This window comes from Oncorhynchus mykiss, chromosome 11 (assembly GCF_057628025.1).
Source record: "Oncorhynchus mykiss isolate SJ-2025 chromosome 11, ASM5762802v1, whole genome shotgun sequence".
NCBI lineage: Eukaryota > Metazoa > Chordata > Actinopteri > Salmoniformes > Salmonidae > Oncorhynchus > Oncorhynchus mykiss.
In genome coordinates, this window is record NC_143032.1 from 2,578,752 (window position 1) to 2,592,500 (window position 13,749).

The window sequence follows — 13,749 nt, forward strand, 5'->3', positions numbered from 1 at the left end:
GTTATGGGAAACATGTGTTAACATTGCCAAAGCAAGTGAGGTAGATAATATACAACAGTGAAATAAACAATAAAAATTAACAGTAAACATTACACATACAGAAGTTTCAAAACAGTAAAGACATTACAAATGTCATATTATATATATATATATATACAGTGTTTTAACAATGTACAAATGGTTAAAGTACACAAGGGAAAATAAATAAGCATAAATATGGGTTGTATTTACAGTGGTGTTTGTTCTTCACTGGTTGCCCTTTTCTCGTGGCAACAGGTCACAAATCTTGCTGCTGTGATGGCACACTGTGGAATTTCACCCAGTAGATATGGGAGTTTATCAAAATTGGATTTGTTTTCAAATTCTTTGTGGATCTGTGTAATCGGAGGGAAATATGTCTCTCTAATATGGTCATACATTGGGCAGGAGATTAGGAAGTGCAGCTCAGTTTCCACCACATTTTGTGGGCAGTGAGCACATAGCCTGTCTCCTCTTGAGAGCCATGTCTGCCTACGGCGGCCTTTCTCAATAGCAAGGCTATGCTCACTGAGTCTGTACATAGTCAAAGCTTTCCTTAATTTTGGATCAGCCACAGTGGTCAGGTATTCTGCCGCTGTGTACTCTCTGTTTAGGGCCAAATAGCATTCTAGTTTGCTCTGTTTTTTTGTTAATTCTTTCCAATGTGTCAAGTAATTATCTTTTTGTTTTCTCATGATTTGGTTGGGTCTAATTGTGCTGATGTCCTAGGGCTCTGTAGGGTGTGTTTGTGTTTGTGAACAGAGCCCCAGGACCAGCATGCTTAGGGGACTCTTCTCCAGGTTCATCTCTCTGTAGGTGATGCCGTTGTTATGGAAGGTTTGGGAATTGCTTCCTTTTAGATGGTTGTAGAATTTAACGGCTCTTTTCTGGATTTTGATAATTAGTGGGTATCGGCCTAATTCTGCTCTGCATGCATTATTTGGTGTTCTACGTTGTACACAGAGGATATTTTTTGCAGAATTCTGCATGCAGAGTCTCAATTTGGTGTTTGTCCTATTTTGGTTGGTTGGTGAGCGGACCCCAGACCTCACAACCATAAAGGGCAATGGGTTCTATAACTGATTCAAGTATTTTTAGCCAGATCCTAATTGGTATATTGAATTTTATGTTCCTTTTGATGGCATAGATGGCATCTTGCCTTGTCTCTCAGATCGTTCACAGCATTGTGGAAGTTACCTGTGGCGCTGATGTTTAGGCCACGGTATGTATCGTTTTTTTGTGTGCTCTAGGGCAACAGTATCTAGATGGAATTTGTATTTGTGGTCCTGGTGACTGGACCTTTTTTGGAACACCATTATTTTGGTCTTACTGAGATTTACTGTCAGTGCACAGGTCTGACAGAATCTGTGCATAAGATCTAGGTGCTGCTGTAGGCCCTCCTTGGTTGGTGACAGAAGCACCAGATCATCAGCAAACAGCAAACAGCAGACATTTGACTTCGGATTCTAGTAGGGTGAGGCCGGGTGCTGCAGACTTTTCTAGTGCCCGCGCCAATTCGTTGTTATATATGTTGAAGAGGGTGGGGCTTAAGCTGCATCCCTGTCTCACCCCACGACCCTGTGTGAAGAAATGTGTGTGTTTTTTGCCAATTTTAACCACACACTTGTTGTTTGTGTACATGGATTTTATAATGTCGTATGTTTTACCCCCAACACCACTTTCCATCAATTTGTATAGCAGACCCTCATGCCAAATTGAGTCGAAGGCTTTTTTTTAATCAACAAAGCATGAGAAGACTTTGCCTTTGTTTTGGTTTGTTTGGTTGTCAATTAGGGTGTGCAGGGTGAATACATGGTCTGTTGTACGGTAATTTGGTAAAAAAAAGCCAATTTGACATTTGCTCAGTACATTGTTTTCATTGAGGAAATGTAGGAGTCTGCTGTTAATGATAATGCAGAGGATTTTCCCAAAGTTACTGTTGACGCATATTCCACGATAGTTATTGGGGTCAAATTTGTCTCCACTTTTGTGGATTATGGTGATCAGTCCTTGGTTCCAAATATTGGGGAAGATGCCAGAGGTAAGGATGATGTTAAAGAGTTTTAGTAGCTAGGAAAAACTAGCTACTAGCTACGGTGGCTAGGAAAAACTCCCTAGAAAAAGCAAGAACCTAGGAAGAAACCTAGAGAGGAACCAGGCTCTGAGGGCTGGCCAGTCCTCCTCTGGCTGTGCAGGGTGGAAATTATAAGAGTACATGGCCATTAAGGCCAGTTTGTTCTTCAAGATGTTCAAACGTTCATAAATAACCAGTAGGGTCAAATAATAATCACAGTGGTTGTAGAGGGTGCAACAGGTCAACACCTCAGGAGTAATTGCCAGTTGGCTTTTCATAGCCGAGCATTCAGCAGGTGCGGTAGAGAGGGAGAGGGAGGGTCGAAAACAGCAGGTCTGGGACAGGTAGCACGTCCGGTAGCACGTCCGCTGAACAGGTCAGGGTTCCATAGCCGCTGGCAGAACAGTTGAAACTGGAGCAGCAGTACAACCAGGCAGTGTTTGGACGGCCAGGACAGGAAGAGAGAGAGAGAGATCCTCAGCTCCGCCATCTAACATTTTTCTACTGCTTGTGTAACAGTCTTCCTTCTGTCCCTCTCCTCCCCACCTACCTGGGCTCGAACCAGGGACCCTTTGCACACATTGACAACAGTCACCCTCGAAGCATCGTTACCTATCGCTCCACAAAAGCCGCGACCATTGCAGAGCAAAGGGAAAAACTACTTCAAGGTCTCAGAGCGAGTGACGTCACTGATTGAAACGCTATTAGCGCGCACCACCGCTAACTAGCTAGCCATTTCACCTCGGTTACACTTGAGCTCCTGTTCCTCTTTATATTTATTTATATTAAATATTATATTTACTTATTTATATATATTATATTTATATTATCTCAACACTATTGTGAAGCTACTGCACCTAATTATAAACAGTACCAGCAATCCAAAATGAGTACCGAAACCTATTTCAGTCCAAGTCTAGCACTGATAAGGAGTAATCAGGTGGGACTATTTTAGGATGCTTCCACTGGATCAGAGCATAACGTTTTTCCCTTTTCACGCTGAGTGGTTATCGAAAAGGGAGAGAGCTGGAAAGATTTCTCAAATACATTGAGGAACTATGGTAAATTTTCAATGGATTTTAAAAACAGACTTTGTTTGCTTGCTGTTTTTAGGTGAAGAAAAACATAACTTTGAGAAGCTGCACAGGTCATTAGTGGTGGTGTGTTAAGCCAATCAGAAATACCGTCAGATCCCCAAATGGGCACATTTAGATGCCCTACATTTGCGTGCAGTGAGAAATGTTCCGGGTGGGTAACCACGGTAACTTAGCCTGGTGGATACAACGCCTGCTGAGCAGGACCATTAAATAAAGGACTGGTTAGACAGTGACACCCCTTTAAGTGAAGCTCAATGAAAACCCAACAACCATGTCCTGCACCACAGCAGCTCTCTGCTTCCTCTGTCTAGAGTGGCTCTGAGACACTCTTTTAACAGGGACACAGGGCAAACCAACGGCCATTGTTGGGCTGGGAGGGTTACACACAGACACACAGACAGAAATACACACAGACACACAGACAGATACACACAGACACACAGACAGATACACACAGACACACAGACAGATACACACAGACACACAGACAGAGATACACACAGACACACAGACAGAGATACACACAGACAGAGATACACACAGACACAAAGACAGAGATACACACACACACAGACAGAGATACACACAGACAGACAGACAGAGACAACCGACAGAGACACACACAGACAGAGGCACACAGACAGAGACACACACAGACAGAGACACACACAGACAGAGACACACACAGACAGAGACACACACAGACAGAGACACACACAGACACACACAGACACACACAGATACACACAGACACACACACAGAGATACACACAGACACACAGACAGAGATACACACAGACAGAAATACACACAGACACACAGACAGAGATACACAGACACACAGAGAGAAACAGACACACACAGAGAGAGACACACAGACATTTCTTGTTGATGTACTCTACTTGAGTGGGTGATCTTCCTGTCTGTTTTTGCATCCCTCGGGCTTGTGCGGTGGAGGAGATCTTGGTAGGCTATACTCAGCCTTGTCTCAGGGTAGTAAGTTGGTGGTCTGTTGATAGCCCTCTAGGGGTGTGAGGGCTGTACTTTGATAAAGTGGGTGGGGTTACCGAGGGTATCGTCGGACGGGGCCACAGTGCCCCCCCCCCCCCTTTCAGCCTCCAGTATCTATTCTGTAATATCTCTCACTCTTTCTCCCTCTCTCTATCTCTGTCTCCCTCTCAGGGCCTGAGCCCTAGGACCATGCCTCAGGACTACCTGGCCGTTCTCTGCTGATGTAAAGCACTGCTTCTTGTCCCTTGCACAAATAGCCTACAACTGTGTCTGTCCCGAGCTCACTGGCGCAGGAAACTGAGGGCCCTGTGCCACGTGGGAGCCCCAATATTTATGAAGACGTTATTATAAATTAAATGAAACTGTTTCATGAAAATGTACGTATGAAAACCATAACTGGCATGCAGATCGAATGAAATTGTAAGATAAATTGACATTCCACATGAGAAAGGTTTCTGACTCACGTATAGCCTATTACCTGCACATCTTGTCATGATGTGTGTTTTGTCCTATATATATATTTTTTTTTAATCCCAGCCCCTGTCCCCACAGGAGGCCTTTTGCTAGGCCGTCATTGTAAATAAGAATTTGTTCTTACCGTAACTGACTTGCAGAGTTAACTAAAGGTTAAATATTAAAATGTAAATTTATATAAAAAAATGACTGGCAACTTCAGGAGAGTAATGACAGAATCTGCGAAAGCCAGCAAGTGGGAAGAGAATGGTTATCTAGATCTCTGGCGCCCTCTCAAGGAATTTGTCTTATTTCATCAAACTATAAGCTTAAAGCATCAGACAAGATCAATGCATATAGTTGATTTTATTAAAACACATAGCTTGTCTAGATATGGAAAAATACACATCCCAAAATTTTGAAAGAACAGATGACTTTAGGTCAACAAATATTTTTTTAACTGTCAGGGACAGCCCTAGTCTTTATAGACTTATCAGTGACAGGAATAAGAACTGTCTTTATAGACATATCAGTGACAGGAGTAAGAACTGTCTGTCTCTATAGACATATCAGTGACAGGAGTAACTGTCTTTATAGACATATCAGTGACAGGAGTAACTGTCTCTATAGACATATCAGAGACAGGAGTAACTGTCTCTATAGACATATCAGTGACAGGAGTAACTGTCTTTATAGACATATCAGTGACAGGAGTAACTGTCTCTATAGACATATCAGAGACAGGAGTAACTATCTTTATAGACATATCAGAGACAGGAGTAACTGTCTTTATAGACATATCAGTGACAGGAGTAACTGTCTCTATAGACATGTCAGAGACAGGAGTAACTGTCTCTATAGACATATCAGTGACAGGAGTAACTGTCTCTATAGACATATCAGTGACAGGAGTAAGAACTCTGTAACAGTAACTGTCTACTTCGTTGTCTGTCTGTCCATCTCTCCTCCCCTCTTTCGCTCCATGTTTCACTTCATTCAGGGATATAAACATAGACATGGGGAATGGTTAGAAGCTTGGATGGTAAACAGAATACATCATCAAGCACATGTGGATCTGAACAGCCCGCAACGCTGCTGTCTCCAGAGAGTCTCTATTCCTCTGCAGATACTTTACTGTGTGACTATGAATGGATGTGTTCACTGTCTATGTAACTGTGTCTGGAGCTAACTCAATACAAACCAACCCAGCTGTATGAAAGACATCTTTGGTAGAATCTCTAGAAGACGTCTTCAATGAACCATCCGCTACCATACTACCATTGAATATGATGAATGGACAAATCCTCAGAAATCCTGCTTGATAATGCGCAGGGTATTGGAAGCTGAGGGCAAGCGGCAATATTTCACACTGCTGTGCTATTCAGAGGTATATTTACTGGACCATACTGTAGGTTGGATGGTTCAGAGGTATATTTACTGGACCATACTGTAGGTTGGATGGTTCAGAGGTATATTTACTGGACCATACTGTAGGTTGGATGGTTCAGAGGTATATTTACTGGACCATACTCTAGGTTGGATGGTTCAGAGGTATATTTACTGGACCATACTGTAGGTTGCATGGTTCAGAGGTATATTTACTGGACCATACTGTAGGTTGCATGGTTCAGAGGTATATTTACTGGACCGTACTGTAGGTTGGATGGTTCAGAGAGGTATATTTACTGGACCGTACTGTAGGTTGGATGGTTCAGAGAGGTATATTTACTGGACCATACTGTAGGTTGGATGGTTCAGAGGTATATTTACTGGACCATACTGTAGGTTGGATGGTTCAGAGAAAGACTTACTGGACTCTGGGACCTGTGTGGAGGTCAGAGGGTTCCAATTTCCCAACAGTTTCAACAGAGCGGTTCAAGAACATTGTCCCCGCTTTGTCCTGTGAGTGAGTGATAGAGCTGGAGAGAGAGAGATGCCCTGGCCATGTGTGAGGGATAGTGGGTAAGCTCAGGTCACTGCATGCCCTGTCCCAGCCAGGCCTCCTTGCTATGTTTACTGCGGTTTTGGGACAGGGCCTAGGTCTTAGCGGCACAAAGACACGTTGTTGTTACTGACTCTCTAACCTTTGAAGGCTTGTCTCTGTAGGCGGAGCTCTTGTCCTGCCTTCTCCGAGACTCTGCAGCATCCTTCCTTCCCTCTCTTTCTTTGAAGGAGAGAGCAGGTGGACGACGTGTCCCCTCTCTCTCTGATCAGTCTCACCGGAGGAAAAGAAGGAGAGAGCAGGTGGACGACCGTGTCCCCTCTCTCTCTGATCAGTCTCACCGGGGGAAAGAAGGAGAGAGCAGGTGGACGACCGTGTCCCCTCTCTGATCAGTCTCACCGGAGGAAAAGAAGGAGAGAGCAGGGACTGTGAGAGGCTGTTGGGAAACATCGTTTTGAACGGTCGGTCGTCCAACCTGGAATTCCAAGTCGGAAACTCGGGCGTCTTTCTAGACCTCCGACCTTTCGACCTGAAGATCACTGACCTCGAGATTTGACCTCGTTGACCTTCAGGTGCAGAAAAGAAGGAGAGAGCAGGTGGACGACGTGTCCCCTCTCTCTCTGATCAGTCTCACCGGAGGAAAAGAAGGAGAGAGCAGGTGGACGACATCCACCTGCTCTCTCCTTCTTTTCCTCCGGTGAGACTGATCGGAGAGAGAGGGGACACGGTCTTCCACCTGATGGCGAAACTCGAGTCGCACCACATCTGCGTCATGCACAAACTCATGTTGTTCCTGTGACCAGAGAAAGTGAAATATTCCTTAATATTAAAATGGACAGGACGAGCTGCTAATAAGGATAAAACGCAGGGCTGTCGATACATGGCTACTGACTCACTGCAGCTGCAGCCCGAGGGGAAGTACGGAGAAGAGCGTTTTGTAATAGTGTTGAATAAAAACAGTGACAGAGCTGAATATAAACTGAACTCAGTCATATAACCAGCAGCTCTTTGCTGTATTCGTTGACAGTCTCTCTGTGGTCACGGTTTTAAAAAACATTCAATCTGACGTAGGCTAGTAGCCTATTAAACTTGGCTGTGTTCAGGGTCATGGAAGCTCTGTAGCCACGGTGATTTGAGCTATCTGATTGAAAGCTCTGTAGCCATGGTGATTTGAGCTATCTGATTGGAAGCTCTGTAGCCACGGTGATTTGAGCTATCCGATTGAAAGCTCTGTAGCCACGGTGATTTGAGCAATCCGATTGGGCAGACCCGTAGGTGCACTCGATTTAGTCAGATTTGCCGGTCCGCCGTGTAGGTGACTCATGGGAAGACTTTACCCGGTGCTCAGGACTTTTGAATCAAGTGCACCTTCCAGCACCAGCTCAACAATATTTGTTTTAAAAGGAGCGCAAGCCTTTATCGTTCGTTGGCTTTTCTACAGAAATATTTGGTGATCAACTAGGAATTATTTATTTGACTTTTTTTTTAAACTTGTATTTAACCAGGTAGGCCAGTTGAGAACAAGTTCTCACTTACAGCTGTGACCTGGCCAAGATAAAGCAAAGCAGTTCGACAAAAACAACAACACAGAGTTACACATGGAATAAACAAACGTACAGTCAATAACACAATAGAATAATCTGTATACAGTGTGTGCAAATGGCGTGAGGAGGTAAGGCAATAAATAGGCCAATAGTGGCGAAGTAATTACAATTTAGCAGCTTAACACTGGAGTGAAAGATGAGCAGATGATGAATGTGCAAGTAGAAGTACTGGGGTGCAAAAGAGCAAAATAAATAAATACAGTATTGGGATGCGGTAGATAGATGGGCTGTTTACAGATGGGCTTTGTACATGTGCAGTGATCTGTGAGCTGCTCTGACAGCTGGTGCTTGAAGTTAATGAGGGAGATAAGAGTCTCCAGCTTCAGTGATTTTTGCAGTTCGTTCCAGTCATTGGCAGCAGAAAACTCGAAGGACAGAGGAGGTGTTGGTTTTGGGGATGACCAGTGAGATATACCTGCTGGAGCGCGTGCTACGGGTGGGTGTTGTTATGGTGACCAGTGAGATATACAAGCTGGAGCGCGTGCTACGGGTGGGTGTTGTTATGGTGACCAGTGAGTTGAGATAAGGTTGGAGCTTTACCTAGCAACGACTTATAGATGTCCTGCAGCCAGTGGGTCTGGCGATGAATATGTAGCGAGGGCCAGCCGACTAGAGCATACAGGTCGCAGTGGTGGGTGGTATATGGGGCTTTGGTGACAAAACGGATGGCACTGTGACAGACTGCAACCAGTCGATCGCGACCACTGCTCTACAGACTACCAGTAACAATTCAACTAATTATCTACTAACCCTAACCTTAACCCTTATCCTAACCCTAGCTGTAACCCTTTACCCTAGCCCTAGCTCTAACCCTAACCTTAACCTCAACCCTTATCCTAACCCTAGCTGTATCCCTAACCTCAACCCTTATCCTAACCCTAACCTCAACCCTTATCCTAACCTCAACCTTTACCCCAGGGATCATCAACTAGATTCAGCTTCGGCCAATGTTTTCTTGAGCGGATGGACGGGTGGCTGGAACATGATTACTAATCATTTGTAGACCGCAAATGAACCCCAAGAAGCTCAAACCGATATCATTTTTTGGACTAAAACCTAATAATTTCAAACCTTGATTACATTTGTATGCGATCACGTGTCTCTCTATTGTACGTGGGAATACCTTGGAACAGATTTCTTCAATTAAAATCACTTGGAGCTGATTTATTGTGTTTTTAGTCTTTTATGTTCTTCAATGAAAATGTAAAAATAAAAAAATGTACTTTTCTTTGCTCAGAAAACTTGGGCGGTGGCCAAATAAAACCACCCGCGGGCCAAATTCGTAATGTTGGGGAACCCTACCTTAACCTTAACCCTTACTCTAACCTTAACCCTTACTCTAACCTTAACCCTTACTCTAACCTTAACCCTACCTTAACCTTAACCCTACCTTAACCTTAACCCTTACTCTAACCTTAACCCTTACTCTAACCTTAACCCTTACTCTAACCTTAACCCTTACTCTAACCTTAACCCTACCTTAACCTTAACCCTACCTTAACCTTAACCCTTACTCTAACCTTAACCTTTACTCTAACCTTAACCCTTACTCTAACCTTAACCCTTACTCTAACCTTAACCCTACCTTAACCTTAACCCTACCTTAACCTTAACCCTTACTCTAACCTTAACCCTTACTCTAACCTTAACCCTACCTTAACCTTAACCCTACCTTAACCTTAACCCTTACTCTAACCTTAACCCTTACTCTAACCTTAACCCTACCTTAACCTTAACCCTACCTTAACCTTAACCCTTACTCTAACCTTAACCCTTACTCTAACCTTAACCCTTACTCTAACCTTAACCCTTACTCTAACCTTAACCCTACCTTAACCTTAACCGTAATCTCAACAAGCAGTTGCTTATCAACAGATTTCCATTACTGCAATGTGTCTGTGTGTTGTTTATTAACAGTATGTCTTGTATCAACAGGAGTATCCCACTGTGATGGTTGGAGTGTTCATCGAACAGCCCACTCCTTTCCTCTCTCAATTCTTCCAGAGACTCGCGACCCTCGACTACCCCAAACATAAACTTAACGTCTTCGTTCATAACAACGTGAGTATGGAGTATCTGCAGCTGGGCCTTGGCTCTTGGTCGACTCAGTATGGCAGAGTGCAAGACACAGCTTCCGATCCATCAACCATGTCCTCTTCTCTCTCTCTCAGCTCTCTGTAGTTTAACTGTAACATTAGAAATAATGATCTGTCTCTGTCTCTCTGTCTGTCTCTGCAGGAGGTTTACCATGAGAGACACATCCAGAAGTTTTGGGAGGAAAATAAAGAGGTGTTCAACAGCTTCAAGGTTGTGGGTCCGGAGGAGAACTTGAGCCAAGGAGAGGCCAGGAATATGGGCATGTACGTACGCTACCCGACCTGTGTGTATGTGTGATTCTTCTAGTTGTGTGTGTCTCCGTCTCTCAAACCTTAAACCTAAATCTCTCGTCCCCTAAACCTTCTTCCCTCACCTCACCTCAGAGAGACTAGGGCCCCTAAATCTTCCCCCCATCCTCACCTCAGAGAGACTAGGGCCCCTAAACCTTCCCCCCCATCCTCACCTCAGAGAGACTAGGGCCCCTAAACCTTCCCCCCATCCTCAGAGAGACTAGGGCCCCTAAACCTTCCCCCCTCACCTCAGAAGGAACTGTCTAGCTTAGCCTGTTCCCAGATCTGTATGAACTAGCTACGTGACAAGGAACATAGGAGAAGGCAAGACAGCACGAACAGATCTGACCCCAGGCTACGTTAGACAACACAAACAGATATGGTACCAGGCTAGGTTAGACAGCACAAGCAGATCTGGTTCCAGGCTAGGTTAGACAACACAAACAGATCTGACCCCAGGCTAGGTTAGACAACACAAACAGATCTGGTACCAGGCTAGGTTAGACAACACAAACAGATCTAGCAACAGGCTAGGTTAGACAACACAAACAGATCTGACCCCAGGCTAGGTTAGACAACACAAACAGATCTGGTACCAGGCTAGGTTAGACAACACAAACAGATCTGGTACCAGGCTAGGTTAGACAACACAAGCAGATGTAGCACCAGGCTAGGTTAGACAACACAAACAGATCTAGCACCAGGCTAGGTTAGACAGCACAAACAGATCTGACCCCACGCTAGGTTAGACAACACAAACAGGTCTGGTACCAGGCTAGGTTAGACAGCACAAACAGATCTGACCCCAGGCTAGGTTAGACAACACAAACAGATCTGGTACCAGGCTACATTAGACAGCACACGCAGATCTGGTACCAGGCTAGGTTAGACAACACAAACAGATCTGACCCCAGGCTAGGTTAGACAATATAAACAGATCTGACCCCAGGCTAGGGTAGACAACACAAACAGATCTGGTACCAGGCTAGGTTAGACAACACAAACAGATCTGATACCAGGCTAGGTTAGACAGCACAAACAGATCTGGTACCAGGCTAGGTTAGACAGCACAAACAGATCTAGCACCAGGCTAAGGTTAGACAGCACAAGCAGATCTGACCCCAGGCTCTCAATGAACTCATTGAACTATCACAAAGAGAGCATGCCAATGTTTTAGGTCACTAGACAGGACAAGACAGAGTAGGACGGGACGGCATGGTGCATGACAGGACAGGACAGGACAGTTCAATTCAGGATGCCCCCCCCATTATTCACAATCCTCTCTAAGGGTTATCAGTGGTCTGTAATCTTCAAATGAATATACAGTACATATACCTCAATTACACCCTTCATTGAGAACTGAATCTCTGTAGTAGGGAATTAGTAGTGTAAATTAGTAGTGTAAATTAGTAAGTAAATTAGGATCTAATCATTGGAAACTTGCAAAGTACAGCAAGACATATTGTAAAGTGTATGTTTGGTATCTAATCTCCCTGTCATTATGATGTCCGTTGTAATTGATCAGCTGTAATTAATATCCCAATCATTGATTGGTTCCTCTTGTACCTGTCTGGTGGGAAGGGAGTGGGTCCATATGGGTCCATATGTGAGGACTAAATCTATTTTAAGACTTTACGTGCTCGGTAGCTCATCAGGCCATCGTTTATAATTATATTATAATGAATCAATGATTGATCAGACTCATTTCCTCCATGTGTATAACCAAGGGGGCTGTGTCGTAAGGACCCAGGCTGTGACTACTACCTCAGTATGGACGCTGACGTGATGCTCACCAACAGACAGACCCTGAAGATCCTCATCGAGCAGAACAGGTGTGTTGTTGTATTTCTGTCTCAGGCTGTTTGATCAGGAACAGGTGTGTTGTTGTATTTCTGTCTCAGGCTGTTTGATCAGGAACAGGTGTGTTGTTGTATTTCTGTCTCAGGCTGTTTGATCAGGAACAGGTGTGTTGTTGTATTTCTGTCTCAGGCTGTTTGATCAGGAACAGGTGTGTTGTTGTATTTCTGTTTCAGGCTGTTTGATCAGGAACAGGTGTGTTGTTGTATTTCTGTCTCAGGCTGTTTGAAGGGGAACAGGTGTGTTGTTGTATTTCTGTTTCAGGCTGTTTGATCAGGAACAGGTGTGTTGTTGTATTTCTGTTTCAGGCTGTTTGATCAGGAACAGGTGTGTTGTTGTATTTCTGTCTCAGGCTGTTTGAAGGGGAACAGGTGTGTTGTTGTATTTCTGTCTCAGGCTGTTTGATCAGGAACAGGTGTGTTGTTGTATTTCTGTTTCAGGCTGTTTGATCAGGAACAGGTGTGTTGTTGTATTTCTGTCTCAGGCTGTTTGAAGGGGAACAGGTGTGTTGTTGTATTTCTGTCTCAGGCTGTTTGAAGGGGAACAGGTGTGTTGTTGTATTTCTGTTTCAGGCTGTTTGATCAGGAACAGGTGTGTTGTTGTGTTTCTGTCTCAGGCTGTTTGATCAGGAACAGGTGTGTTGTTGTATTTCTGTCTCAGGCTGTTTGATCAGGAACAGGTGTGTTGTTGTATTTCTGTTTCAGGCTGTTTGATCAGGAACAGGTGTGTTGTTGTATTTCTGTCTCAGGCTGTTTGATCAGGAACAGGTGTGTTGTTGTATTTCTGTCTCAGGCTGTTTGAAGGGGAACAGGTGTGTTGTTGTATTTCTGTCTCAGGCTGTTTGATCAGGAACAGGTGTGTTGTTGTATTTCTGTTTCAGGCTGTTTGATCAGGAACAGGTGTGTTGTTGTATTTCTGTCTCAGGCTGTTTGATCAGGAACAGGTGTGTTGTTGTGATGTTGCTATGGTCGTTACTATACAGAGGGATCGTCATAGGGACAGGAATCTGAATGATCTCAAACATTAAATGTTTATGTACGTTGCATGGGTAATATAGAACAGGGTGATAGATTATATTACTGCTGCAGACTGCTGAATGTTATATTACTGTTGAAGGTTATATTACTGTTGAACGTTATGTTTCTGATGAAGGTTATATTACTGATGAATGTTATGTTACTGATGAAGGTTATATTACTGATGAAGGTTATATTACTGCTGAAGGTTATATTACTGATGAAGGGAAAGTTACTGATGAAGGTTATATTACTGATGCAGGTTATATTACTGCTGAAGGTTATATTAC

The 13,749-nt window shown here is 43.9% G+C and overlaps 1 protein-coding gene across 2 annotated transcripts in view; it reads left to right on the forward strand.

Annotated features, from left to right (window-relative positions):
• The window catches only part of plod2 (procollagen-lysine, 2-oxoglutarate 5-dioxygenase 2), a 115,637-nt gene that overhangs the window by 73,207 nt on the left and 28,681 nt on the right, over window positions 1-13,749 (forward strand). For both annotated transcript variants that reach the window (XM_036934661.2, XM_036934659.2), the window contains exons 9-11: window positions 10,135-10,260; window positions 10,438-10,559; window positions 12,314-12,418. In XM_036934661.2, the coding sequence (XP_036790556.2) occupies window positions 10,135-10,260; window positions 10,438-10,559; window positions 12,314-12,418 (353 nt within the window). The remainder of the gene's footprint in view (window positions 1-10,134; window positions 10,261-10,437; window positions 10,560-12,313; window positions 12,419-13,749) is intronic.